The 27,316-nt window shown below is 47.8% G+C and overlaps 1 protein-coding gene across 4 annotated transcripts in view; it reads right to left on the reverse strand.

Annotated features, from left to right (window-relative positions):
• The window catches only part of ATOSA (atos homolog A), a 481,732-nt gene that overhangs the window by 172,563 nt on the left and 281,853 nt on the right, over nt 1–27,316 (reverse strand). For 3 of the 4 annotated variants that reach the window (XM_078684847.1, XM_078684850.1, XM_078684848.1), the window contains one exon: nt 18,133–18,249. The exons of the other annotated variant lie outside the window; for it this stretch is intronic. In XM_078684847.1, coding sequence (XP_078540973.1) covers nt 18,133–18,249 — 117 coding nt within the window. The remainder of the gene's footprint in view (nt 1–18,132; nt 18,250–27,316) is intronic. 4 annotated transcript variants of the gene reach the window in all.

Raw genomic sequence — 27,316 nt, forward strand, 5'->3', positions numbered from 1 at the left:
ACAGGTAAAAACTTCAAAGTCTTCCTGAGACTTTTAAGGGTCCCAAAACATGATCCAACCACCTGATTAATCTGGGGGCCAAAGGAGAGGTCAGTGTCAAACCAGATGCCCAGATTCTTTGCTTTCTGGCACGGAGAGGGTGTTGGACCTAGGCAGGATGGCCACCATGCCGACGTCCACGCTGATTGGCAGCCCCCCACGACCAGCACCTCAGTCTTGCCTCCGTTGAGCTTGAGGCAGTTGGCGGACATCCAGGCAGCTAGATCTTGCATGCAAGCTCTGAAGATGTCCGCCGAGAGACTGGGTGCACGCGACAGGGAGATCACCAACTGCGTGTCGTCGGCATAAGACACCAAGCGGAGGCCGTGACTCTCTACTAAGGTGGCGATAGGAGCGACATAAAGATTGAAAAGTGTTGGACTCAGGGACGAGCCCTGCGGCACCCCCTGGTCCAAAGAAATTCGCTCAGAGTAGTGGTCGCCCTGCCTCACTTGGAAGCCTCGGCCAGTGAGAAATGAATAAATCCATTTCAATGCTGCTCCTCTCACCCCTCCTTTATTCAGACACTGTAGCAAGATGGAATGTGCTACAGTGTCGAATGCAGCACTGAGATCTAATAGAATTAGAGCCATGGTTTGTCCCTCGTCTGCACCCTGTCTGAGGGATTCGGTGGCCCTAAGAAGGGCAGATTCCGTAGAATGACGGGGCCGGAACCCGAATTGGGTAGAGTGAAGAATGTTGCCTTCCTCCACATACTTCATAAGCTGTTTGTTTACCACCTTCTCCGCTACCTTAGAAAAATAAGGCAGCAGAGAGATGGGGCGTAGGTTGTCCAGCTTCTCAAAGCTAATATTAGGCTTCTTGCGGAGGGGAAGCACCACAGCCTGTTTCCAGTCCTCAGGTATAGAACTGGATCGGAAAGAGACATCCAGCACGTGCCTGATATAGGGTTCAAGGGTCTCCAGACTGTCACTCAACCTTTTTGGGGATGCAGGGTCACGGGGGGAACCGGATTTAACAGATCTGCAGATTTTGACTAGCTCTGCCTGTGAGGGGGTGGTGAAGTTGAGAAGCAGATTTTGATCGTCTTCCATCTCTGCCAGGTCTGCAGGCTCTTCCGCTGCAGGAGGAATTTCGGGAAAAGCAGAATACATTTTGGACACTTTATCTCCAAAGTAGCTAGCAATGCGGTTGCAAGCTGCTACTGAGTAATCATCCTCTTGAGTAGAGGTTTTAGGAGTGGCCAAAGATTTATATATACTGAACAGTTCCCTGGCAGAGTTCTCTGCCCCCTGAATTCTGTCTGCATAATATGTGGCTTTCTCTATCCGGATTTTATTATGATAGGTGCGCCTCTTAATGAGATAGGCCTCTTTCGACCGGTCGTCGTAAGCCACTCTCCATTGTCTCTCTGCTCTTTTACATTCCCTTTTGGCGCAGCGCAACGCATCGCTAAACCAGGGAGCAGTTCTATGTCTGTGGGCATTTTTTGTTGGCCGGCCTAATGGGGCTTCGCAGTCCAGAGCAGCAGTGATGCGGTCATTGAGTAATTTGCTAGCTGTTGCCACATCATTGCCTCCTGGGGGCCCACCCTCGATGAGAGCTTTGTTGAACTCTGGCAAGGAGAAATTCGCCCACCTGCGACGGGGGTAATTGAGAGGGGCAGGATCGGTTACTTTATGCTTAGGCACGTGTATAACAAATGGGACATAAAAGTGATCTGTCCAGGGTAGGGGTTCTGGGGAGGCAACCAGGACATCCTCCCAATTGGCAAATATAGGATCTAACAGATGCCCACGGTTATGTGTTGGGAGCTGCCCCTTGAGCTCTAGCTGTAGGGTGTGAAGTTCTTCCCTGAACTCCATCGCTCCTTTATCTTGCGGATCTTCCAGATGTGTGTTTAAGTCACCCAGCAGCAGAAACTTGTCTCTTCTTATTGCTGTTTCAGTGACACACTCTAGAAGGTTACCTTTAAATCTAACCATGGGTCCAGGTTGGCGATAGACAAGCAGACCTTTTATAGTCGTGCTTCCGTCAATAGTTATGGTAAAAAAGCCCGCCTCACAGTTTGCCAAACTAATTGGCTCTAGTTTGCACGCCCAATGTCGTTTAAAGGCGATCGCAATTCCGCCTCCTCTGCCTATCGGTCTGTCCAGGCGCACCATCTGGTAATCCTCTGGTAAGGCCTGTACAATATCTGGCTCGGAGTTGGTGTCGAGCCAGGTTTCTGTGATGAACAGCAGATCGGGGTGTTTATCAATGAGAAGATCGTATACATCATGTTTATGACAGCTCAACGATCTAACATTGATGAGGCCACAAGACAGTGAAAGGTTGCAGATCTTGTTGTCTACTATCGCTGTGCTGAAGCGAAATTGGCAGTGACGACACCCTTCATTCTCCCCTACTCTAACACTATGGAGCCCAGGGGTGCAAATATTTGTAGCACAGCCTAGTAGTATATTCCTGCTCCAGGTGAGTCTACCGGCCGGACCAGGGGTAGGGGCCCTGGGCCGTGTCCGGTCGCGGACGGGCGCAGACGGGCTTGGCTTAGGCGCGGCTTCGGCGCGCATCCGGCGCGCCCGCTGCGCCAGCCCGCTGCGCCGTCTGGCCGGGATGCACATTATACAGTGTGTGAGGAGGGTGGGAGGGCGGCGCGAGTAGAGCGCACCCCCAGCCCTACCTAAGATGGCGCCCGCCGCCGCCAACAGCAATTTACAAAAGACGGCTGGGCGAGGCAGGGATAGGAAAATTCAGCGTGGGAAAGAGGTGTCAGTGTGCCTGTAAAATTCCCCAATTAAAACTTGTATTTAGAACCCCCAAGTGCAATTCGTAAAAACGCGGTATTATCAGCTTAAAAACACACTTTAGACAGTTAAATATGCCAGCAATTGAGTCCAGATAAAAGCGCTCGCAGCCCTAGTGCCTCTCGCTAGGGAGAGCTCAAAAACGGGCAGCGAGGAAGTCCAGTACCAGCTCTAAATAGCCTGGGAGGGCGGGAGGGCGGCGCGAGTAGAGCGCACCCCCAGCCCTACCTAAGATGGCGCCCGCCGCCGCCAACAGCAATTTACAAAAGACGGCTGGGCGAGGCAGGGATAGGAAAATTCAGCGTGGGAAAGAGGTGTCAGTGTGCCTGTAAAATTCCCCAATTAAAACTTGTATTTAGAACCCCCAAGTGCAATTCGTAAAAACGCGGTATTATCAGCTTAAAAACACACTTTAGACAGTTAAATATGCCAGCAATTGAGTCCAGATAAAAGCGCTCGCAGCCCTAGTGCCTCTCGCTAGGGAGAGCTCAAAAACGGGCACCCCCTTTGAAGTTATTCGGTCCGAGGAAACCTCCCAGTTAAGGTTACAATAATGGTAACTCCTCCTTCCTCCTGAAAGGTCCCGGCTTACTGTGACTCAAGTCTGATGGTAATATCGGCTCCGGTAGATTCCGTGATCGAATCTCCCAGCTGTTCAAAGCGCTCCGGTGACTGCTTTCACTCTGCAGTCCTACCGGAGGAAGGAGCGTTGAGAAAAAGGGAAACGGGGGTTAATTCTGGCGTTTTACCCACTGTTGGGTCCTTCACATTTACTGCCTTCCACACGGGGAAGCGCTCAGTGTTGGCCCGGCCTCCTTCCAGCCCGCCCCTCACCTTCCGGCGCCTTCTGTCAACTCGCCGGGCGGGGCTTCGCTGGGCCTTCGTTGCTGGGCAACACTCCAAGACGCAGCTCCTTCTCCTCACACCGATGTCGGCCGCCTTAGAGTGTGCGAGGAATCCCAGGCTGCACACGCTCTCTCCGCAGCGGATTCCCAGGTTAGAAACAGCAATTAAAGGAAAGTGCGAACAGTGCCATGCCGCCCGAGGTCCGTTAATTTTATATTATGACCCTCCCGTGTAATCAGCTCTGAAGCAGGCTTGGGGGAAAACTAGCTTCAAAGGGGCAGTCCTTAAGGTTTTGGGACATCCACCAGGGTAAAGTGGATTAGGTCAACGGACTTGGTTCCCCTGATTTGTGGTAGATGCCCCCACCCTCCCACTTGGCTCACTAGTCTAAACCAGGGTTCTCCTCACAGAAGGGGGGGGGGGTACCAAAATGGGGCTACACCTCGGGGTCATGAATAAAGGCAGGGCCAGGTCATCAGACCGGAGGGGACATCATTAGAAAAGGGTAGCAGGCCCGAAGACAGTATTTTCCCTCCTCAATGCGCCAGCCTCTCCTATCCAAAAAGCCTCTGCTCCTGACTGACCCCACTCCTCACATAATGACAAAATGGCCGCCCAACATTCCACCTTTTATAGCCTGGGCCAAGAGAGTCCAGAGTGGACCAGAAGGTTCTAGAACCCCTCAATGCAACCCTATGGCCCCAAGTCATGAGGTGATTTGGACAGGCCACCATTTTGTGTTTCCACCTATCCATGGTTAATTGGTAACCATGGACGTCCAGAGACATATGGTCAACACCAAAAATATATAGTGGACACACAAAAAAACAGAAGGCAAAAAGAGGACAAAAAAAATTATGAGGGACCACCCAAAGGGCTGACAGGTCTAACAGTCTTCATACTACAACTCGCACACAGATCACTTCTTCCACGAGTCCCTGGAGCTAGACCACAACCAATCATTGCTAGAATAATAAACTACAGGGATACAGACACGGGGCTCTGCAAAGATCAAAAACTGAAAACTAACGCACTCTCTGGTACAGAAATCTCGCTACATCCAGACTTCATTTAATAAGTTCAAAATAGCCCGATGTTCATCTGCGACTGTCATTAAGAAACTACAAGAGCTAGGGTTCGAGTACAATATGCTATACACAGTTGTAATAAAAGTGGTACTAAACGGGAAAACAAAAATCCTCAATGACGGACAGTCGGTACTGAAAGCCTTTAAGCAAAAGTACCGAAAAAGGAAACCAAACCGAAACTTCGAGCATAAACGAAAATGACTGATTACAGGTGGCTATGGTAAACACGCAAAAAGAACATGCGATTTAATAGGCAGAGTAAGTTTCCTAACAGGGGAGAGCGGAAGTATTATGTATTGCAAATTTGACAGTGATAAACTATAAGAGAATCTACTAAGCTCTACCACTGGGAGGGAAAATAAGGTATACATTGCGAAGGCATGCACACTAGATAGCATAATTTGCATAACCATTTGATAAAAGACCTGTACGGAATGCCCAGACAAAATTGCTACAGGAGCGCCCCCTGTGTTATGATGTTGTACATTAAGGATGACATGCGTAGTGAAATATGCTAGAAGCCTATAAACCTTGAGATAGTATAAAGGTAGCTACTACAGCTATATGCAGTGGGTACATGCCCCCACCTGTGACCCATAGTGTTACAGTGTTAATTAAATATACTAAATTGAAAGTGGGAGAAAAGGAGGGGTGCGAGGGGAAGACCGAAGTCACTACAAGTTAGGGACTTCCGTGTGGGTGGTTGTGGGGTAATTTTAAAATGCGAAGCATCAGGTAAGAGAAAAACAAGAAATACTATAGCGATAGAATACTAACTGACAAGAATATAACTGATACAGGAAATAGAAGGGAAATATATGCATGACAGATGCTAACAAAACACACACTGCAACACTAAAATTCATAATATGCGGTTTTTAATAGCCTCAGATAGGCGAGAAGAGTAGCAACATACCTAAAAGACAAAAGTCCTGGCAGCTGGTGTCCAAGATGGCGACTGAGTAGGACGTTCCTCTAGGTCCCTCCGGCGCCACTAACTTTCAAGCATTGCCTGGCATCCTCTCGGGGCTCGTACTCACCGGCGAGACATCTGGGGGGAGCTTCGCGCTGCTGCGTGGGTTCGATTGGTGCCCTTCCGGTGTCTCCCGGTGCCCGGAGCGAGGAGATAGCGCCTGCGGCCTGCTTGTCGAGCACTCAGCGTGGCTGCCCCGGAGCGTGGAGTGTGGCGGAGGAGCCGCGGTTCTGCCCTTGCCGCCTACAGCCTCCGGCTCATAGCCTGACGGTGAGGTTGCTGCCCCCGAGCGCCCGGTGACTGTGGAGCTGTGTGGGGGCCGTCACTTCCGCAGCTGCGGTGCCCTGCTCACGGCCTAGCCTTCGGCCGGAGGAGAGAGGGCCGGCAGGAGGAGCAAATTGAGGCCGGGGATGAGAGGCCTGGTCGGCACGGAGGTTGCAGAGTCGGGCGCCGCTGGGCCCCCCCGCGGAGACTAGCGGCTCGCGCTTGGCTGCGGCGGGTGAGCGGGCGTGTGGCTGAGGACCCCCTGGAGGGCTGCCGCCTCGCTTTGCCGCCTGAGACCTGTGCCCTGCCTGGAGAACTGTGCCCTGTTTGGGACGGGCCTCTGTGAGAGGCGTAGCCTGCGTGTTGCCTAGAGTGCCCGACCCCTGTATTTCCGCTGATTACTGGAGGGGCAGCGTGGCCTGGACCTGTGCTATGGGGATGATTCCGCACTGGGACTCTCTGCCCCCTACAAGCGCCCTTGAGAGAGTGGAGTGAGTCGCCGCCGGGGGAGGCCTGCCCTATTCAGAATTCGGGGCCTACAGAGTGCGACGGCGACTGCGGAGCTCTGGGGAGGCTTCTAGTGGACCCCACTGACAGGCAGGACAAGACTTATAACACTCCTTCTGGTGTGGTGAGTCGGACGAAGTAGGAGCGATGACCACCAAACCCCGTAAGGAGAAGCCAGGCAAGGACGCCCCACCGAGAGGGTCTCAGCAGACGGCGTCGCCGGGTCCCAGCACCTTGCCCAAGCTGAGAGACGATGAAGCACCCGCCACGAAGGCTTTCATGTTGGAACTATTCTCTGCCATTAAGGAGGACATTTCAGAGCTCCGCTCCCAACTTGCTTCGGACCTCCGCGAGGTGCGGAGGGATGTGGATGGCATTGGAGAGCGAGTGGCCACGCTGGAAGACCATGATTTGGGTATGGCAGAAGAGGTGCACCAACTCCAGCAGGATTTAGACCTCCAGGCTCACGCGGAGGACTTGGAAAACAGGTCCCGCCGGAATAACATCCGCATCCGAGCGGTGCCCTGGGACGGGGAAGCCGGAGACCTGCGGGGCTACGTAGAGACCCTTTTCCTGCAGATCTTGGGAGAGGATGATCATCGCGAAATCCGTATGGACAGAGTTCATAATGTCGGTATGCCGAGAGGCGGGGGGGGGCTCCCCCCCCTGATATTCTGGTTTGCATCCACGACTTCCAACTGAAAGAACGCATTCTTCGGAAAGCTCGAGGGATTCCCTCATTGAACTTTAGGGATCACCATCCCCAGCTGTTCCAAGACCTGGCGGCCTCGACGCTTCAGAAGAGACGCGAATTTTGGCCTGTGACTGCCTTCTTGCGCGAACAAAATGTGGCCTACTCTTGGGGCCATCCCTTTCGCCTTATTTTCCGATGGCAAAATAGGTTGGTTCACGTCCGATCTTTGCAGGCTGCCAAGGACCTCATGGGTTTGGAAGACGCTGCTCCCTCCCCGAGAGGGGGGAGCTCCCCATCAAGGAGGAGACGACGCTCCCCGTCCTGGCAGAGGGTGGGCAACGCGAATGCGCTGAGGAGGCCAGACCCCATGATCAGCCTGCAGGAGAGAGGTGCAGCGGTTGCATCTGTGGCCACAGTGACAGAGGCACTGTCGCAGAACAGCTCCGGAGCGGCCTGAGTCCTGAGAGGCCGCACTGGTGACGTCGGAGGGACACCCCCCTTCAGGTAGATCATCAGCCTCCATGAAGCACAGGGGGTGGCCCTTCTCTTCCGGTCTGCCCTTCACTTTCAGCCCATGGGTGTGAGCAGCGATAAGGAAGGTCGGTGGCTGATGGTCAAGGGTCTGCTGCATGATAAACAGTGCACTTTTGTGGTGGTGTATGCTCCGAATGCAGGCCAAAATAACTTTCTCCAGGACTTGCTGCGGAAAGTGGATGATTTTGTTGAGGGAGTCCTGGTTTTGATGGGGGACTTTAACCTGGTGTGGCACAGGGAAATGGATAGCTCATACTGTCAAAGATCCGACACTGGTTTGTTCTCCACTGAGACGCAGCGGCTGATAGGTGACTTGGGTCTGGTGGATGGATGGCGCTCTCTCCATCCCCATTCTCGGGATTACACCTTCTTCTCCCATGTTCAATCACTCCTATTCCCGTCTGGATCACATTTTTTTAAGTCAGGGCCTTAGGAGAGATGTCCGCGAAGCTCGTATGTTCCCGCTCTCTGTCTCGGACCATAGCCTTCTCGTGCTTTGCCTACACTGGTCGGCGAGGAGTAGCGGGCAGCGCAAGTGGTACTTCCCGGCCTCACTTGTCCGGGATGAGGCCTCCTGTAAGGAACTGCGTAAGGCCATCCGGGAATTTTTCGCTCTCAACCCAGTGTCCGATACCTCGGTGTTCACCACCTGGGACGCCTTTAAGGCGTCGGTGAGGGGCACCTGCTTGGCCCTCAATGCTAACCTTAACAGACTGCGGCGCAAGGAGCGTGAGGACTTGGAGGGGGAACTCGCTGCTCTTGAACAAGCGCATAAACTGAACCCTTCCAGACTGACCCTGTGCCCATTGACGGCGGTTAGAGGGAAGCTTAGGGCCCACTATAACAACAGAGCGGAGTTTACCCTGCTGAAACTTCGGCACCTTTCCTACTCCCAAGGGAACAAGGTGGGGAGACACCTGGCTCGCCAGCTCCGGGATAAGCAAGAAAGGGACTACATAGGGGGTATCCAAGATGCGGCGGGGACTCTACAACATCGGGACGAGGTCAAAGCTGATCTCTTCGGAAGCTTCTACGCGGCGCTCTATACAGGGGAAACCTCTGACCCTGAAGCCCAGCGGAACTACCTGGGTGGTCTTCCTCTGCCCCGGGTCTCCGAAGAGTGGAATGGATTACTTACGGCCCCGTTCACCAGAGAGGACGTTCTGGATGCTATTAAAGCCCTGAAGCCCCACAAGGCACCTGGGCCAGATGGCTATACTGCCCTTTTCTACCAGACCTTCGCAACGGAGGTGAGCGATTTTCTAGCCTCCCTTTTTAATGCCATGACTGAGACCGGGGAAACGTCGGGCTCAATGGCGGTCGGGCTCAATGGCCGAGGCCTTGATCTCGGTCATCCCCAAATCGGGGTAGGACCTGTCCAAATGTCCGATAGCACTCCTCAATATCGACGCCAAGTTGTACTCCTCCATCATTGCGAGTAGGCTCCAAGACCTGATGCCGGCGCTCATTCATCCGGATCAATCTGGGTTTATTAAGGGACGCCAGACCCATGACAATACCAGGATAGTCATCCATTTGATAGAGAAGACTGACAGATTTCGAATCCCGGCGGTCCTGGTGGGCCTCGACGCAGAAAAGGCCTTTGATCGGGTGGACTGGGGCTTCCTATTTCATACCTTGTCCGCCTTGGGATTTTCGGCCCAGTTCCTCTCCATGATTAGAGCGAACTATAGCAGCCCCCGATCTAGAGTAGCGGTAAACGTCCACCTGTCAGAATGTTTTTCGCACTCTCGAGGCACCAGGCAGGGCTGCCCCCTCTCCCCCCCGCTCTTCGCCCTGAGTATCGACCCATTGGCGCTAGCTGTGCGGGAGCACGAGGAGATACGAGGTCTCCCCTTTACGGGAGAGCAGCACAAGATTACTCTAGTTGCTGATGAGGTCCTCCTATCTCTTAAGGACCCAGTCCATTCTCTCCCGCATGTTCAGCAGGTTCTGATGCGCTTCGAAGAGGTGGCCGGCTTCAAGATAAATTACGATAAATCCTATGTTCTCAACCTTACGCTCTCTTTGGCGGAGGTGGACCGATTGCGACCGCTCACGCCGCTGCCGTGGGCCTCCACCTCCATCCTGTACTTGGGGATCCGGCTGACTCCATCGATAGGGAAATTGTACTCTGCAAACTTCCCCCCCTTCCTGGCACAGATTCGAGCAGACCTGGAGCGCTGGAAACCGAAATATATATCGTGGCTGGGTAGGATTCACGCACTTCAAATGGTTATTCTTCCCAAATTCTTATATCTCTTCCAGGCGCTCCCTATACCACTGGAGATGGACTTCTTCTGGCGCCTCAAAACCCAGATGCTCCGGTTTATCTGGCAGGGGGGACGGGCGCGGTTTTCCTTTGCTACTCTCCGTCGGCCTCGGAGGGAGGGGGGGGTGGGCCTCCTCGACATGCATTTATACTACAAAGCCGCGCAGTTACGAGTCTTGGTGGAGTGGTCCCAACAATTTTCGGAGAAACACTGGCTACACATGGACAGAAGTGTAGCTGGGAGATCGATCTGAGATTTGGCGTGGAAGCCCAAAGGTGATAGGCCCAAAAATGCCTACATTAGTACTCCCACCGGCACTACCCTGAAGGTCTGGGACACAGTGTCTGGAGATGAACGCTGGACTACGTTTCCATCTCCATTTACGCCAATACACTTTAACCCGGCCTTTCCGCCAGCACAACGGGAGGGCCCCTTCCACGTCTGGAGGGAGGGGGGTTGTCGCGCTCTCACACACCTGTTTTATGGCTCTACTCCGCTTACCTTTGACAACTGTATGCGAGATTACGGTGTCCCTTTGTCCGAACGCTTCCATCACGTTCAGTTGCTCCATTGGGCCACGTCGTCTGCGGTCAGCGACGCTACCACTAGGTCCCCCTCCCCGTTTGAGGCCTTCATTTTGCAGACCTCCTCCATGAAGGGCGTTATCTTCTTCCTCTATGACCTTCTGCTTACCTCCACCGTATCACCTCGCCCCCCATATATGGGCATGTGGGAGGAACTCCTCGGGCGCGACATTTCAGAGGGGGAGTGGTCACGCCTGTGGCGGGACATTCCCACGCATAATCACTCGGTGGAACTCAGAGAGGCCCATCTTAAGACCCTCATGGACTGGTACTTGTACCCTGCCAAGTTGCATCGCATTTTCCCGTCCTCCTCTGACAGCTGCTGGAGGGGCTGTGGTTTGCTTGGGGACTTCCGCCACATCTGGGGGGACTGTCCGACTATCCGTCCGTACTGGGACGAGATTCTATCCCATATCAAAGAGATTTTTGGGTACCCTGTGGCTGACTCAATGGCCCATGTACTGCTGGGTCTTCGAGACCCTGAGCTCGAACACCAGACTCGGGCGGACAAAAATATATTGTGGCTGTGTTTCGGAGCTGCTAAGCTCACACTAGCTGCAGCCTGGAAGAAACCGGAGGCTCCAGCGATCTCTCTGTGGCATGCGAGGTTGTGGAAACTGCTGAGCATGGAACGAGTAGCAGACATTTCCTAGGCAACTTTAAAAACTTTATGTTTCGCTGGGGCCCCTTGGTCCGCTTTCTATCCAGGGGACTACCATCCGCAGTTTGCCCATCCACAGTGCGGGCTCTCCACTTGTTTCAGGTCTGAATGTTGGATTCGGAATGATTGATTGAGTGAACATTGTCACCACCACAGGGGGGGGGGAAGGGAGGAGGGGGGCTGTTCTTTGTTAATTCGTATTCTTCCGACACTCTACACGATAGTTGAGGCATGGAAAGGGCCTCTGCGACAGGCGAGGTGTCTCGGCGCCGCTACCTCTACCTCACTGAGCCTCCACCCTACCGAGACTCTAGATCTGCGGCTCACTTATGCCATTGCCTGGCCTATCCTACCGCTTCATGGGACTGCCTTCCACGCTGGATTGTGGTTGTTCTCTAGCCTTTACTATCTTTATTTTTTGCCTCTATGATTGCCCCCTGTGTGGGAAGATGTGTGGGTTTGTCGCTTTTCTTCTTCTGTTCTCTTCAATACAACAAAATAAAGTTAAAAAAAAAAAGACAAAAGTCCTGTGCACACGTTATGCGAGGTGTATACAAATGTCATACTTATTGGAAGAACAAATCTTAGTTAAATGAACAAGGATCTACACTATTCAAGCTGGTTATGTGCTTTTGATGTAACCCTTCCAAAAAGGAAGGTCCAATAAAAACTTTTGAGAAAGAATCTTTGAATAGTGTCCACCTTGTTTTATTTAACTAAGATTTGTTCTTCCAATAAGTATGACATTTGTATACATCTCGCATAACGTGTGCACAGGACTTTTGTTATAATTACCGAGTGGGCCCTTGCCACTTCCTGCAGAGGTTTCGGGGTCTCCTCTGACCTTGTTGCACCGTTCCATCACTGTTGCTTTTCACTCCAACACATACCGCTACCAGTTAAGGCGCCATATTTCCTGCACACGCGAAAACCCTCCACAGAACCCACAATACCTAAAAGACACCCAATAGAAATAGAGCTCATCCAAGAAAACGCACCTGGCCCCCAACAATACACTAAAAATAAGTAGCAAACAGAAAGGGGAATCCCTCATGGTACACGGGCAAAAAGGGAAACGGCTATGAATCAGAAAGGTATGTGGGATTGAACTTTAATCAATCAAGTAGTATTTATAGAGCGTGGCTTGTCACCCACAAGGGTATCCAGGCGCTTGCTGCAGGTCTCATTTGAAGAGCCAGGTCTAGAGCCCCTTCCTGAAGTTGGTCAGTGAGGTCAAAGTGAGGAGGGGAGGGTGTTCCAGGCTGTGGCGATGAGATGGGAGAAGGAACGTCCTCCATTGCGGCAGGGACTTTTGCACTCAGTTCTTCCACAAAGTGGCATGCCCACCTTATAACACGTTTTTATTTCTATGACAACATACTAGTGTCTCTACTAGGTATCTACTTTCTGCCATACCAGGGTTTCTACTCATTTGAGTCCATTGTTACGTTTGTGCTGTGGACACGTTTTCTCTCTGGGTAAAATCTTACACAAATCACAATTCTTTTCACTCTTCCGGTGAGGTTACTCTAATAAAAGTAACTCATTCCTGAGTAGCCTTAACACTATAGAATACCACAATATGTATACATATATCCTTTGCAGCCTTGAAAAAGTCAATCTGACGAAATACGTAGCAGCTGCTGCTTGCTCTAATGTCACGATTTGTTCCACCAGAACTGTGAAAAAATACTGAGAAGAATAAAAATGCACAGCATTTACTTGGACTTTAAAGTATTATATTACTGTTTAAATACAGTGACCACTGGACTATTATGTGTGCTTACGTACCTATCATTGATAAACTTCCCTGCCGAGGGCTTGTGTTATCAGGTTGGCTATTACACCCTAGGTGGTGGGGTGTGTGTACCTCGAAAGCACCAACCCACATTTAAAATTGCTTTTCTTAAACTCTACGCAAATATTTCCCTACCAACAAAATCTAGATGTGCAATCATGTGGCATAGTCATTACCCTTTGTTGTTGACACGGTAACTTTAGCTGGAGCTTCCCATCTAACTCTGTACAAGATAAAACTTTTTGTGCAAAGCTGGCAAGAGCTATAACAGAGTATCTTGAAAATAACATCAGATTGTTTGAAAGATTTAAGTCAGTTTGGGAAGCCTTTAAGGATTATATTCGTGGGATATCTATACCCAAGCACGTAGTGGTACTACGTTCAATAAGGAGTTGGCTGAATTGGTTAGAAGAATAGCTACTTGAGAAAGTGAACGAGTAACCCGACAAAACAAAGCTAGACGAATTTCAACATCTAGCAGAAAAAAAGGTGACCGACTTAGCAATAGCAGAATATATGGGGCTGGAGGGGGATTGGAGAGCAATACTTGTGGCATTACTACACCCTACACATGCAGAAGTAATTAGCATTCATTCAGAGACTGGAGACATTTTGTATGCGCCTAAGCAGATAGCAGGTTGTTTTAGATGTCATTACTTAGAAATATGCACATTACATGTCACTCACACTCAAAAATAGATTCATAATTATATAGGGAACTTAACAATGGCATGGTTAGCGAACGAGCACAGAAGCAGTGACGGAGCCACTCTAGCCATTTGAAATATAAATAAAGTCAAAGGAATGCCGAGCTGTAAGGCACCAGGTTCGGACGGGCTAAAGGTAAGTTTTTATAAAGAATATTTGATAGAATTGATCCCCTACCTAACTACACTCTAAGAACATCTGGCACAGACAGGCCATCTCCCACGTACCCTTAGGGAAGCTCTAATACTTACTATACTGAAGTCAGGCAAACCGGCACATCAGTGCACATCATAAAGACCACTGTCACTTTTTAACACTGAAGCAAAAATATTTGCAAAAATACAAGCAAATTGCACATGCCCTATGATACCTGGATAGATAATTTCCGAACGGGCAGGTTTCATCCCAGCAAGATCTACGGCATAAATTTCAGAACTTTGCTCCGTGGTATAACTCGCATGGACTCAGAAGTGCAACATTTTTAGTTGCGAGAAAGCATTTGACCTTGTGGAATGGGAGTTCATATTGGTGGTACTTGCCAAGATAGGTGTGGGAGGGATAATCTTGCAGTTGATCAAACTACTACACTCAGATCCCATGGCACGAATGCAAAAAAATGGCATGGTCATGGAACCTACTGAAATAAGCAGAGGATCTCTGCAGGGATGCCCGCTTTCTCGACTGTTCTATACACTGGCTGTGGTGCCACTGGCATGCACATTGCACGCGTATCGTGCACATAGGGATCTAGGTTTCCCATGCTAAAATTTAACATTTTCAATGTGCACAGTACTGTATGTAAGAGACCTCGGATACCAGTTGGCACTTACAATCGTAAACAGTATGATTCAAGAGTTAGTCTGGCTTACTTATAAATTTGGAAAGTCACTTATATTCCCACTGACAAATAACACTTGAAGATGTGAGGCAGAGTTTCCGCTGCTATGGACGGAAGACCCGGTGAGTTACCTCAGAATAAAGGTGGACATGGATCTCAATGTAGTACTTCTAAATAATTATGGATCAGCAGTAGACTGGCTCACTGAAAACATGATAAATGAATTAGACTTCTGCTGTCTTTGACAGGCCGAACAGCTATAATGAAAATGGTGGCATTGCCAAAGTTTCTGTTCTTATTCTTAAATATATCAATAGTGCTCCAAAAGTCATTTTCTCATACGTTGTAAAAATTAATGGTAAGATTGGCTAAGGGGGGAGGCAGCCAAGGTTGAGCTGGAACCCACTCGTGCTCCTATATGAAAAATGAGGACTGAAAGCTACGGACCTGGAGATATATTACAGAGTAGCTCAAAATCACTTTGCACACTACTGGTTCCATGTCTCACAGAATCTACCACACTTCTAATAGGAGTGAGAAGCGGTAGTGCCACAAAAGAATGACCCTGTACTGTTTAGCACCCCAACAAGTTGATACAACAGAACAGTATCAGTGAGCAACACGGTGTATGCATGGAGTTGATTACTCAAATATCAATAGGTAAATTGCTGTACACACTTACAATGCTGGTCAACTGGTGCACTTGGCACCTGACTAATCAGGAGAAAGGAGTTGCCATGCAATAAGGAAATTATGCATAAATAATATAGGAGAGTAGTTTAGAGAAGGTAAACTGGGGACACTAGAATAGTTACGAGAGTAGGGACAGACTCTAACCACATTAGATATAGATTCATAAAATAGGATACACACTCCCACTGGGAGATACTAGGTGAGGAGCTGAACGAACACAGGCAATTAACCCATTAACAAAATGTTTTACAAAATGACAAATCCTGGCACATTATTACACGACTATACACATTATCTAGAAACGCTTAACAAGCAGAAAACCTGAAGAACTGACACGACTGGCACACTAACATACAGAAAATAATAAAAGACAAGCTATTGACATACTACAGCTCCGCAATCAAAAACAATTTCACTAAATAGCGATGGAGGCGAAGACATTTTTATACATACAAAGGAATTGCTATACTCCTTCAAGACTTCATAGATATGGATTAAGAAATAACCCAGGTTGCCTTAGATGCACGGCAGAATTGGCGGATTTCCAGCATGACACCCGGGATTGTCGGGGCAAACGTGAATATTGGGCTGATGTAGTCAATGATCTCAGTAAAATAATAGAACCTCACATCATCTCCGACTCTACTCTTGCATTGCTTGGTTATGTTAAGGAAGTGTCCAAACTGATTAGACGGCTAACTGCTAGTGGAATGCTAGTTGCCAGACGGTGAAGAGCAATGCAATGGTGTACGGGCCGACTTCCAATGCTGGAGGAATGGCAGAGAATTAACATATTGTAATGATATGTCAGATACTTATAGCACGTTGATGGCAGTTAAGAGTAGACTCAAAGTATATGGAGCCCATACCAAGCATACTTAGTCAAGATAGACAGTGAAACAACACATGAGAAGCGTGGCTCAGTGGTTAGAGGCGGCAGACCCGGAAGCTGAGATCGACTGTGGACCAGGGTTCGATTCCCTGCCTCGGCGGGTCTCGGGCTCAAAAATTCCACGGACTCGACAATTCTCGCTCCGGTGCCTACTCGAATCACGGGGTCACACTCTGCAACTCTGGGCAATAGCTTGCTTAATCTCCACTACGGCCCCTCGCGGCGGGATGCCTGGCTTTCACCTTGTGGACACCCTGCCGGGGTTTCTCACAGGGGAATACCAGGACGGGTTCCCTAAGCAAGCGCCAGGATGCCCTTTGGGTGACAGGTTTGCGCTATATAAGTACACCTACATTTACATTTACATGAGATGGAAAGAGTGGAAACTAGTTAGAATGGCCATGAAAGTGTATTCTTACAGAGAGAAATGTTGTAAAACCCAGCTCGCCCTATTTATCTTATATGTTGTTCTTTTTCATTTCCTTCTCCTATAGACTACTCTAATGTCATGTAAACGTAATATAACTGGAAGAGCTTTCCAGTTGCAAAACATATTACATATGTACTGAAATAACTGTTAATTGTAATGTGGAACAATTAAACATTAAATTTTTTAAAAACTGAGCTCCAGCTAGAGGCTCTGGTATTTCAATTCTTGCCATTAATATTAGAAAAGATCAAATTAGGAATATAATGTACAGGTTTGTAGTGCCAATGCTCAAAGACCTTTTGATTCCGGGCAATTTTTTTCAGGAATCATTAGCAAGCACATAATTCATGAATTTGTCCTATACTGACAATGACTACTCATCAGGAAGTCAAATGTTCAGGGTCACATAACAACCACGAAAGGAGCGCATTCAAAATACTTTTCTGCAATAACAACAATGTTTGCCCTTGGACTTAGAGACTGATCAAGAAGGGTTGCCAGAGTGTGATACACAGGGCAATATCTTTTTGCAATTTTTACTATACAGTTTTGAAAAATACATCCCTATTTATCACGGCACAATGGACTGAGGCGGGCAGGGGTCATTAAAATACCAGGAGATTAAAGGCATAATTTGGAATACTTCTACTTTGTCCAAAACATTTAGATTTGTTTTCTAATGAGGTGCCAAGCACAGGACATAAAGGACAGTTCTAATCAAAAGGTAGCTGTATGATAGTTTTATATTTAGTACTCATGGAGCCCGGCTGAAGGATTTTGCAGAGCAACATGATGAATTCTCACACCAAAGTAAACTACTTTAATTGCTACAGAGCATTATACATTAAGGGCATCCTACATGCTGCAGCAGGTCTCACATAGGGCCTGAAGAAATATGATCACATCAACCCAATCCTAACAGAGCCTCATTGGCTCCCCTTGCCAGCCCCTCCCAATCTTCAAAACCAGCTACATTATTTACAAAGCAGCAAGCCATTTCCATCCCTGCAATCAGGATCTGGAACAAAAGTAAGTGCAGAGTAAGTGCTCTAAAAGACTGATGTTACAATGGCCCTTTGTAGAGATCCTCTGATCCAAGCGGTAGCGTGAGGCTTGGCTTGCAAGAAATGGGGTTTGGTGTCTTTGTGGTCACTAAGATTAGAAGCCTCCCAGATACACCAAAGGTACAGCAGGACTTTCAGGGAAAATTGATAGAACAAGGTGTATGGTACAAACAGCTATAGACCAAGTAGGTGTTTTATTGAAACATTGCAGTTTATGTAATGGCTTGTTACATTTGCCTGATATGAATGGTTATTATATGAAGAACATAGGGGTCTATGAAGGGTACCATACCTGCAAACTTTTCTGGGCTCTTCAATACATACCCCTCTTGGGCACTGTGGCATTTGTTCACCCAGAAGAGAGATAAGCACGTGGCAATATAGTTAAAAGCACAAAAATAACACTGCATACGTGTCTAACTAACAAATATAACATTATCATGTATAATATTTACATTAATCTGAAATAAATACTTACTGGGCTTGAAAGTAAAGGCAGTCCAGTCCGAGGATGGAATGCATTGGTTGAAGTTCCATCCAATGAATGAAATTCATGTTTCTTCCAAAAAGATGAATGTTTAAGTGGCATCCTTTTCTAAATATAGAAACAGTTGTCTAAGTTATATTGCAGAATATTTCAGCTTTCCCACTCTAGGTGTAATAAAGGACTTATCCTTTGCTTTTTACACTGATTGGGATTTGTTGTTCATAAAACGCTTCAGTACACTTGGTGGGCTGATAAAGAACATCAATATCGTCATGAGATCAAACAGTGAAACGAGGAAGGACAGACATCCCTGGGTACATGAAGCTCCACTCAGCTTGGGATTTTACATTTCCATTTCGCGTGGGGTGGAGAGAGTAGGGTCAGGATTATCACAACTACTTTGATGTTTCAACCCAGAAACGTGTGTGATTGACTAGTAGGCACAGCAGGACTTCCTCAGGACAAGACGAACCAAGGGACAGCCTGAATCAAAGAAGGTTTGCAGGGTATGGTCCACCATTCGGTTGGATTCAAAGCAATGAATGTAGTGAGGTCCTTGATGGTTGTGAATCACATCAATGGCACGGCACAGTACTGTAGCTCTCCGGCACAGCTCTTGAAATGAGAAGCATTCGAAACGTCAACGCACTTGTGATAATCCTGACCCTACTCTCTCCACCCCACACAAAATGGAAATTTAAAATCCCAAGCGGTGTGGAGCTTCACGTGCCTAGGGATGGATGTCCTCTGAATGACTAATTTCAACAATTCTTGCAGCACTGTATATATATTGTTCACATTTAGAACTTTTTCGCACTTTTTGCACCAATATCACTTGCGCCGTTGGAATAAATTGAATGTTCATGTACTTTGACAGCCTTCTAATGTCAGCTCGACACCATAAAATGTAAAAAAATATATGGACTTATCCTTAAATGCAAACTTTGTTTGATTTATTTTTGGTGTGTTTTTAGTTTTGTGACTCATTTAGTCTTTTCGTTTTATTGATTATTGCTAAAAGGTTTTGAGCATTGTTGTTTTATTGGTTATTATTCAGTATACCAGGAATCAACTCTACCTGAAAGAACCACATTCTCCACATTCTTGTACACCCAGGTTCTGAGGGGCACTGGTTCACCCCACTGTACTAGATGCAGAATCTAAGGAAGGACATGGCAAACTCTTTTTTGCCAACAAAGTGCAGCGACAAGCTTCGTCACCTGCAACAGGGTACCATGTTAAGACTCACCTACACATCTGACTTCCATACATGTCTAACCTGGATGAGGCACTGCTGGCCTCCCTGTACTACCAAAATGACAAACTAATTGACTATCATGTGCTAGACAAATACTGAGTGACAGTAACAACAATATAAACTATTAAAGATCAACCAGCAACAGTGAACCTAACCCTTCTTGTTAGATATGCACATGGTATGTGCTGAATACCGATAAATAGCAAAAGTAAATATCAGTTGATTAGATGTGTGTGTCTTATGGACCTGTGGCCAACAGGTAAAGCAAGACATCAAAAAGTCTCATTCAGCATAATATGTAGAATATGGTTTTGGTGCACACAGTTACAATTTTCAGAAGTCCCAAAGGACTTTTTAAACAATTTTACAAATATTTAAAAAAATATATTTTGATATTGAATACTCGGACCCTTAAGTAATAAAGCCCAATTCGATAAAATAATAAAGCAAATTCAAGACTAGTTTTCTATTAGTCATAGATAAGAGGAGAACCATTTGAGCACATTTCCTGCAAACCCCATTCTCTGCTCAATCTTCTTCATCAGAGTGATATGGTTGATAGTGTTGAAAACAGAGGATAGATCAAGAGGCATGAGAAAACAGGAGTTGTTTTGGTCCAGAATTTTCAGAGCATCGCCTATGATGTGTAGGGTGGAAGTTTCTGTACTCTAGTCTGGTATGACACTGGACTAGATGTTGCGAGCAGGTCAAATTTTTCAGTGTGTTGTCAGAGTTGGCTGACAGCATATTTCTCTAGTACTTTCACCAGGAGAGGGAGGTTAGTCACTCAATGAAAATCGTTTATATCTGTTGAGTCTGAGCCTGTTTGCTTTCCAGAAGAGGTGTCATTCATCTAATTTTAATCTAGTCTTGGATTATCCCTTATGTGAACTATTTACAGATGAGCTTGGTCCAGGGAGGGGAAAAATATGACCAATAACGTTTGTGAGTGATGAGGTCACCAGTTCAGTGAAGTGTGAGGTGTGGTTCAGTCTAAGACGTTCTAGATATCATCTAAACTAAGGAGATTAAATTGCTCCATGTAGCATTCCTTTTGGGCTTTGGGGGATAATTGGGAACTACAACCTTTTGGGAGTAAGGCAGGCAATTCAGAAAAGTCTGGTTTGCATCAAGTTCAGTAGAGGTAGCATTTTTAATTGTTCTTATTTTTTTCTCAAAAAAAACGTCTCATGTTTTAGAGGAAGTTCCACGGTCACTAAGTGTGGTGGTAGTGTCAAGTTGCATTTGGTACTTGATTTAAAATAATTTGCCAGGATGCTTTTGGTGCTGTCGAGCTGAGTTTAGAAGAATGAGGCTTTTGCTTTCCATATTAGTTTCCTGTAGGTGTTTCTGAAAGCTTGGAGCTGGATTAGATGTAAGGAGGACTATTCTGGTCTCTATCTTCTCTCTGCAAGTCTGAATTTCCTCCTTTCTTCGCTTAGGTTTTGGTTGTACCAGATGTAGTACAGTTTGTTTTTCTGTGTTTTAAGCCACAGTGGCGCCAACTCATCCTTGATAATAGTCATTGTCAGGTTGCAGTGCGAGGTTAGCTCCTGTATGAACTGCATTCCACTAACGAGTGTAAAGTTCCTCAGGCATAGTGAGGATAGTTCATTTCGGTTAATCTGTTTAGCATCTCTTATCCTCCTGATACCTTGGTCTTTGTTCAGGTTCCTGTGCACTGTCAGGTGGAAAAGGATTGAATGGTAGTCCACACAGTGAAATGGTAGGATAGATTCTTTGTACAGAGATCCTTCTTTGGCTAAAATGTTGTCCAGAATTGCCCCTTTCATGTGGGTTGGGCCTGCACAGCCTTGCATGAGATTACGAGAGGCAAGACGTCTTGTAGAATGGCAGCTTTCGAGTTAGGAACATCATTCCTCTGGAGGTTGTAACCCCTACACAAATGGAGTTAGGGTGTATGAGTGACTGCGCTGTGATGATCTCCATCTACTGGCAATTAATAGAACAGGTGAAAGTGTGTGCCAACCTTCTAACTCAGAAGGGCTCATCTTCCAGGTATTCACAGGTGGAAAACATAACCACAGAAAAGAACAATGTATGTAGGGAATTTCGTTGTATGACTGCAACCTCACTTCCAGCATGATCAGCTTGGTAAAGTCGATAAATGACGAAATTAGGGGGTATTAAGAAATCCATAGGGGGGCAGAGAAGTTATTGTGCAACGTTCTAGTCAAACTTAATTTCTATTCAATTTTAGATGATCACTTCATCAATGTCTGCAGCATGTTTAACTGCTTATCTACAATTGTGAAGCATGTATTCGAGTACATAACCAGGCCATGGTGTAGGAGGTGTGTGATCATAGATCAAAGATATTGAAATTAGGCTTTTGTGTTATTTCCAAGTATATTCATGCATGGTCTACACACATTGGTGTTAACAATAACTTAGATTCCATATAAGGGAGGCTGCATGGTCAGAAATGTATTGCTGTAGAACAGGATTGTTTTCTTGGGATGGAGGCCACAAGGTGGTCCAGTCCTGTATGTACGCAGTGTGTAGAGAGTCTACTTTTATTGAGATTAATTGTGATGTAGTTTATCCCCTCTCTAAGCCGCTCCAGTGGGGTCAGGGTAATGTACGAGGGACTCACTTGAATTTAAGAAGTTGTTTGGGTTATTAGGTGAGAAGGCTGAGAGGGGGATATCAACAACTTTGGAGCCAACCTGTAGGTCTGAGGACATGACTGAAGCCATGCAGGGTGAGATGAAGAGCATGGAGGTCAGTCCAAAAGCAGGAGATGGTTTCTGGGACAAGTTGGGCAGGGGTCATGATAGGACATCAGTGCTGAGTGTTGCAGGACGATTGAAAGCTGTGAAGGATGGTCAAACTGGACCTGAAAGATTCCTGTCCATCTTTGGCCCTTACTGCTGGTTCCTGCAGTTTCACTGCTGGTTAGAGATCTTCAAGCTCTAGGTCCTGCCTTCCCGTCTGTCATTCGCTTCATGGTGCTGTATCACGATCCTTAACGTAGTAACAGAGTTTCTCAGCCAGAGGCCTGATGCGGACAATCAATTTTGCCGAGCTCTTTTTGGTGATTCAGTCGCTAGACTGTTTATCATCACAGCTTGTAAACTCAGTAAAACTCTTTCAAGATTTTTTATCAATCGATTAACATCAGAGTTTATGCTCTTGGTCTGTGACCCTTCTGGGTTTTGGGATACATTATGTTGCTGCCACCCCTGTGCATCCCTTGACAGGAGTTTGTATATATCAGGAAGAAACTGTTAACATTACTCCTCAACGACCGAATTTTAATTTTTTTATTTTTACACCAGATGGGTTCCGGTCCTTATTTTAGGCAGTATTTGCACCGGCCCTTCAATACCGGGCCCCTCAGAGACCGAAAGCAGTGCAACTGCAAAAGGGTTTTATATATTGGGTTTCATTTATTTTTCCAAGACACCACGAGAACGGAACTCCTGTAGTGGCAAGACCACATTCAGGAATGTAAAGGCAATTTCAGAAGCGCTCAAACTTCATAAGAGTCGAGTGCCAGTCGGAGTGCTCGGGGTTTTTGTGTGGAGATGCCTCCACTGGAGAAGTGGTCCGCCAAAGAAAGAGTATGTTGCTTACACTGCAAGCATCTATTCGTAGCATGTAGCGCTGCAGATTTACATGTTATGCATACTCCTGCCATCTTGTGTTGGGCCCGGACTCTGCAAGTTGTTTTTCCTGTTTTCCTTGAGGAATTTTTAGGTCTCGCCTCTCAATGCGCATGCGCATTGAGCAGAGCGAGACTATAGCGACTTAAACAGACTTTACCCAACTAGTATCCCAACTGGCGATTTGGTGCTGTGCCCGTGCGCTTTTAGGTCAATGCGCAAGCGCATTGACCTAAAATGCGCGTGCACATCATCAAATCGCCATCTGTTCCCCAGCAGCACTCCTCCCACACCTTTGAAGGCCCCTGCTGCTTCACACCCTCATTGCCGCTCTCCCCACTCCGCCCCTCCCCTGCCCGCCGTGTTACATTTCTCCTCCCCCCTCCCCTTCTCTGCCTTCCCTCCGTCTTGTTATTTATTATAATTTGGCACGCTGTATCTTATTGTGAGTCCCTCACCTCTCCCACTGTGAGTGCACTGTTTATTCAATTTGGCACGTTTTTTCTTTATGTCGTTGGTAACACATTCAGTTTTTAAGTGAGAGAAAATAGGCAGTGTTGGTACACTGTTATACGGGCGTTATTACTCGCATCCAGGCACTCGGCATCTGACTTTTTTCCAAATGCAGGCAAAACAGACGCATACAACAAGCGGTTCGTTCCTCTCTTACACGGTGCCTCGCAGTCGTTTCTTTCTTCCTGTTCAACAGGCGCTCCTCCCCCCTCCCCTTCTCTGCCTTCCCTCCGTCTTGTTATTTATTTCTTTATGTCGTTGGTAACACATTCAGTTTTTAAGTGAGAGAAAATAGGCAGTGTTGGTACACTGTTATACGGGGCACTATTACTCGCTTCCAGGCACTCAGTATCGGACTTTTTCCCAAATGCAGGCAAAACAGACGCATACAACAAGCGGTTCGTTCCTCTCTTACCCGGTGCCTCGCAGTCGTTTCTGTCTTCCTGTTCTCCAGGCGCTCCCCCCCCCCTCCCCTTCTCTGCCTTCCCTCCGTCTTGTTATTTATTATAATTTGGCACGCTGTATCTTATTGTGAGTCCCTCAGCTCTCCCACTGCGAGTGCACTTTTCTTTGAAGCGAGGGATGCATTACGTCGACTTTTGGGAATTCCAAAGCAAACAAATTGATCCATTTTGATAAACTTTATTGGCATTCCAAACCACAGCCTTATTTTTTTTATCGCATGCCTTGCATCAAAGGGCACCGCCTGCCTCCAGTTCTACACGCATGACTCAGTGCAGGTATGTTTAGGGTGCCCGGATAGCAACACGCCAAGGGGCCAACGTTGTCGCAGCCCTGGCCTTTCCTTTTTAGGTGGCATCATTACAAGGTTCGTTAAATCGTATGGTTTCCTTTCAACCAAGGAAAGACTACATCTCCCAGAATGCGCTGATATGTTAGATGGCATTTGCATACAGGAAGCATGCTGTCAAGGTGACATAGAGGCACCCTATGGATTGTTCTTGATAAGTCTTTTTTCTCCTTTTCCGTGCCCCCCTTTATTTTTTGGCTCGGTGTTTCCCATACCTTCCACATCGTGTTCCGTTTTTATTTTACTTTCTCTTTCACTAGTGTCCGCACTGTCTTCACTCTCTTGTGTACCTCTCTTTACTTCTCTCCTTTGCACCTGTCCCTACATCCTTATTCTCACTCGCCAGTTCTCTTTTTGCCTATCTCTCACTATTCCTCTTTCTCTCTCTTCCCTTTCTCCCAGTCTCCTTTCTTTTGTTGTTCTCACTTTCTTGCATTGCTTTCTTCCCCACTGTTATAGGTGTCACATTTGCTAAAGTTAAAACTATTGGCATTGTAAATGACAAAGCTATTAATTTAGATATTTTAAAAAAGAACACAAATAAAAAAAAAAAGTCATTTATAAGACCAATAACTCAAACTTTCCTAATGCGAGACCTATTGCGTTTCCAATGCTTGTTATGGTTGGCATCATGCGTAGCATCTCCTCCTCCTCAAGGCATTGCACATGTTCTATGGTTCCTTTGTTAGAATTTTTTTTATAATGAATCATTTTTATTTTTTTTTAACATTCTGAACAGACCAATCTCATCATATAGCACAGGTTCCATTACGTAGATAATATAGACATAGGTAGCACAGATAATACGAGTTCACTCTCCCTGCAGGGGCTTCCCCAAATGAGTGTTATGTGGCGAACTGGCGCCTTGTGAAAAAATGCGTAGGGAAACGGTACATGAACCTAGCCTCGGACATGATCAGGGTAACTCAGGGGTTGTAAATAGCAACATGAGAGAGGCGCATTGGGTGGAGGGGGTGTAGCATGGCTTTGAGCGAGTATGTTGGTGACTTGTGCTCGACTAAACCAGGTTTGGGTAGCGCAATTGAGGGGGAAGGTGCTTCGCACGCGTGGGGTGAAGGCTCAAGGATGTATTGCGTAGCTGTCGTCTCAGCGGGCGGGGAAATGCGCGCACGGTATTCGGGGTACCAACTGAGCTCCCGTGAGGGGCTGGGAGACTCAGGGAGCACGTCGTCACCCTCGCCCAGCTGCTGAAAATGCAGACGACAGGCACAATGGGCCTGCAATGCAGCTGTCGAACCTCCTCATTACGGAGGGAGTCCTCTGATCTGCTCCATTCATGCAGGGCCCCCCTCCAGGCCTCTATCGGCAGGGATACACGTGAGCGCCAGTGTAGTGTGATGGTGTGCCTTGCGAGTAGTAGCGCAAAGGCAGGAAATGGTGTCTGTAGTTTGTGGTGTTTTCTCCTCTTAAAAATGCCCAGGGGACATGCCTCCCAGGAGGCGAATGTACGGGAGCCCGGTAACCTCCCGTAGCGCCTCGTGCACAGCTCGCCAATAATCCTGAAGGGTTGGGCATAGCCGAGCAGGAGCGTGGCATCCACAGTGTGGGCATTTGAACTATGTGCCTGGAAGTCTTGGTGTAGCTGTCCGGGCGTGAGGTATGCTATGTAGTATGAAGTACTGTATATTTTTTTAACGTGCATTGCGGGACACCTTCTTCGGGAAGTCGCATGCACGTTGTTCCTACTCCTCTTGGAGGGTCCGCCCAAATTATTCCTTCCATTTGTGGAGACGGTTAAGGAGGGAGGTAGCGGTTAAGTCATGTATGCTTGTACAGCCAGGTGATGAGATGGCGTCCCGGCCCTATGGTCAGGATGGCTTGCAGGACCCGGTGTGTCCCAGGCTACCCTCCAGAAAGATCCCACAGAGACCCACATGTGTGGAGAAGCAGTCGAAGTAGGATCTGTCCCGGCGGGAGGCCTCTCTCCTCAGCTAGTTGGGCAAAAGGTAGAGGATCCTACTCCGTGAAAAAATCTCCCAGCGAGATGAGGGAGTGCACAGTCCAGACCCATAGGTCTTTTGTAGTGTACTAATCCAGTGAGGAAAACCAACCAACGGCAGGTCAGAAGAGTAGAGAGGAACTGTCCGAGAGAGGCGGTGGATCCTGGATATACATGTCTGCGCCACCGCCACCTGCAGAGTCCAGGTAGTCGTTGGGCGGGAGCCTGGCAGGAGTAGGCGCCTGAGAGCAGGAATGGGCAAGGGGCCAGTTTCCGCAGAAGCTTCATCGAGGTATCTGCCATCTGTCCAAAGGGACAACCACTGCAGCTGTGCTGCCAAGTAATACACCTCAGAGGATGGTGCTCTGAGGGCCCCTCGATCAGTTGGCATCTGCAGCTTGGATAAAGCAACTCGAGGGAGGCCAGGCGCCCAGTAGAGGGACACAAGAGTCAATACAGCTCCTTAAAAAATGAGCTGGGGAACCACAGGGAGGTTGGCGAAGTGATAGAGGCTGCGTGGTAGCGCCACCATTTTAACCAGGTCTATCCTACCCACAGGGACCAAATGCAGGGTGGCCCAGAAATGCATCTAAGTTCGGATGCTCGCCAGCACCCTGCGGAGATTCCCTTAGTACAGATCGTTAGCAGAGTGATGTAGGTGTGTTCCCAGGTAGCGGGGGGCCGGCTCTCCCAGGGAAGACACATGGTCCCCATGATTAACTCAAGGGACCGGCTCTGGGTGGAGAGATTATAACACTATTTCTATAATTGACATGTGGCCCAGCCACGGAGGCAAACTCAGTCAGGGTGTGCTGAATTGGCGAGAGATCAGTTGTGATGTCTAGTACATAAAAGAGTAGACAGTCGGCATATAAAGATGCTACGCGAGTCCTGTCTGTGAATGGGTTGCCCAAATCCTGGCCTTGCCCACAAAGATACAAGGCAAGCGGCTCCATGGCAAGCGCAAACAGTAAGGGGCATAGCGGACACCTCTGTTGCATCCC

This window comes from Lissotriton helveticus, chromosome 3_2 (assembly GCF_964261635.1).
Source record: "Lissotriton helveticus chromosome 3_2, aLisHel1.1, whole genome shotgun sequence".
In the NCBI taxonomy this organism is placed as follows: domain Eukaryota; kingdom Metazoa; phylum Chordata; class Amphibia; order Caudata; family Salamandridae; genus Lissotriton; species Lissotriton helveticus.